This window comes from Plasmodium reichenowi, chromosome 11, assembly GCF_001601855.1.
Source record: "Plasmodium reichenowi strain SY57 chromosome 11, whole genome shotgun sequence".
In the NCBI taxonomy this organism is placed as follows: domain Eukaryota; phylum Apicomplexa; class Aconoidasida; order Haemosporida; family Plasmodiidae; genus Plasmodium; species Plasmodium reichenowi.
The window spans coordinates 1,159,820-1,162,003 of record NC_033656.1 but is presented as its reverse complement, the minus strand read 5'-3'; the positions used below and the strand labels follow the sequence as shown (position 1 = coordinate 1,162,003).

The following is a 2,184-nucleotide window of genomic DNA, read 5'->3' as shown; positions in this document are numbered from 1 at the left end:
AAAAAAAAAAAAAAAAAAAAAAAAAAAAAAAAAAAAAAAAAAAAAAGAAAAAAAAAAAGAAAAAAAAAAAGAAAAAAAAAACAGTTGAGTTTTTATTTTTTTATAAATAAATAAATATATATATATATATATATATAATATAAATTAAATTATATTAAGTAGTAGAAAAAAATGTCTTTGAGTATTTATGGAAATCGAGAAAGCGGCCAAGATGTGAGAACAGCAAATGGTAATAAAAAATAAAATATGTAGATATATGTATATTTATAAGAAGAAAAAAAAAAAAAATTATCTATATGGGAATTATACATATGTATATAATATATATATATATATATATAGTTAAACTTGTTGAGAGTTAACCTATATATTTTCTTCATTTCAAATTATATGTTAATATGTTTTAATATATATATATAAATGTATTAGTATATTTATATTTATAATCATTTGTTTGTTCATTTGTTTATTTATTTGTTTCTTTAGTTACGGCTGTTCAAGCTATCTCAAATATTTTAAAGTCGAGCCTTGGGCCACAAGGACTTGATAAAATGCTTGTAGATAATATTGGGGATGTAACTATAACAAACGATGGAGCTACAATATTAAAACAATTAGAGGTTCAACACCCTGCTGCGAAGATTTTAGTTAATCTTTCAGAATTACAAGATCAAGAGGTTGGTGATGGTACAACATCTGTTGTGTTGTTAGCTTCTGAATTGTTGAGAAGAGGTAATGAATTAATAAAAATGGATATTCATCCGACAACTGTAATTTGTGGTTATAAATTAGCTATGAAAGAATCAGTTAAATATATAAAAGAGAAATTAAGTGAAAGAGTTAGTAACTTAGGAAAGGATGTTATTATCAATATTGCTAAAACAACCTTATCATCTAAATTTATTAGTTATGAATCAGATTATTTTGCAAAAATGGTTGCTAATGCAATTCAATCTGTAAAAATTATTAACGAGTCAGGTAAAACAAAATACCCTGTATCATCAGTTAATGTTATAAAAGTACACGGTATGAGTTCATTAGATTCTAAACTAATTGAAGGTTATGCAATAATGAGTGGTAGAGCTTCTCAAGCTATGCCAACAGTTATTAAGAATGCAAAAATAGCTTTCTTAGATTTCCCATTAAAACAATATAGATTACATTTAGGAGTACAAGTGAATATAAATGATCCCAAGGAATTAGAAAAAATAAGACAAAAGGAAAAAGATATAACTAAAGAAAGAGTTAATAAAATATTAGAATCTGGTGCTAATGTTATATTAACTACACAAGGAATAGATGACATGCCATTAAAATATTTTGTAGAAGCTGGTGCAATAGCAGTCAGAAGAGTAAACAAAGATGATTTAAGAAGAATAGCCAAACTAACAAATGGACAAATTCGTTTAACATTATCATCAATAGATGGAACCGAAAAATTTGAAGCTTCTTCTTTAGGTTATTGTGATGAAGTTTATGAAGATAAAGTTGGAGATTGGGATCTAATGTTTTTCAAAGGTTGTAGAACATCTAAAAGTAATACTATCTTATTAAGAGGAGCAAATGATTTTGTTTTAGATGAAATGCAAAGATCAATTCACGATGCCTTGTGCTCAGTAAGTAGAGCATTAGAAAGTAATTATGTTGTTGTTGGAGGCGGCTGTGTTGAAGTAGCTTTATCAGTATATTTAGAAGATTTTGCCAAAACTTTGGGTTCAAGAGAACAACTAGCTATTGCAGAATTTGCAGAATCATTATTAGTAATACCAAAAATTTTAGCTTTAAATGCATCCTATGATTCTATTGATTTAGTATGTAAATTAAGAGCATATCATACTAAATCCCAAGTGATGAATATAGAAGATTCAAAGGATTATAAATGGTATGGTCTTGATCTAGTAAATGGAAAAGTAGCAAACAATCTAAAAAATGGAGTCTTAGAAGCTATGATAAGTAAAATTAAATCTATAAGATTTGCTACGGAGGCAACCATAACAATCTTGAGAATAGATGATCTTATTAAGTTGGTTCCAGAAGAGCGTAAGATGGAAGAAGAACCATAAAAAAAAAAAAAAAAATTAAAAATAAAAATAAAAGCACATATATATATATATATTATATGTATACATGTGTTTTTTTTTTTTTTTTTTTTTTTTTTTTTTTTTTTTTTTTTTTTTTTTTTTT

General features: G+C 25.4%; 1 protein-coding gene across 1 annotated transcript; it reads left to right on the top strand.

The window, feature by feature from the left end:
• Positions 1-171: 171 nt before the first annotated feature.
• PRSY57_1130600 (TCP-1/cpn60 chaperonin family, putative) lies at positions 172-2,063 on the top strand (the record flags this gene model as incomplete). The annotated part of the gene is made up of 2 exons (XM_012908269.2): positions 172-229; positions 487-2,063. The coding sequence occupies 2 exons, from the start codon at positions 172-174 to the stop codon at positions 2,061-2,063; spliced, it is 1,635 nt and encodes a 544-aa protein (XP_012763723.1).
• Between the last annotated feature and the right edge of the window lie 121 nt (positions 2,064-2,184).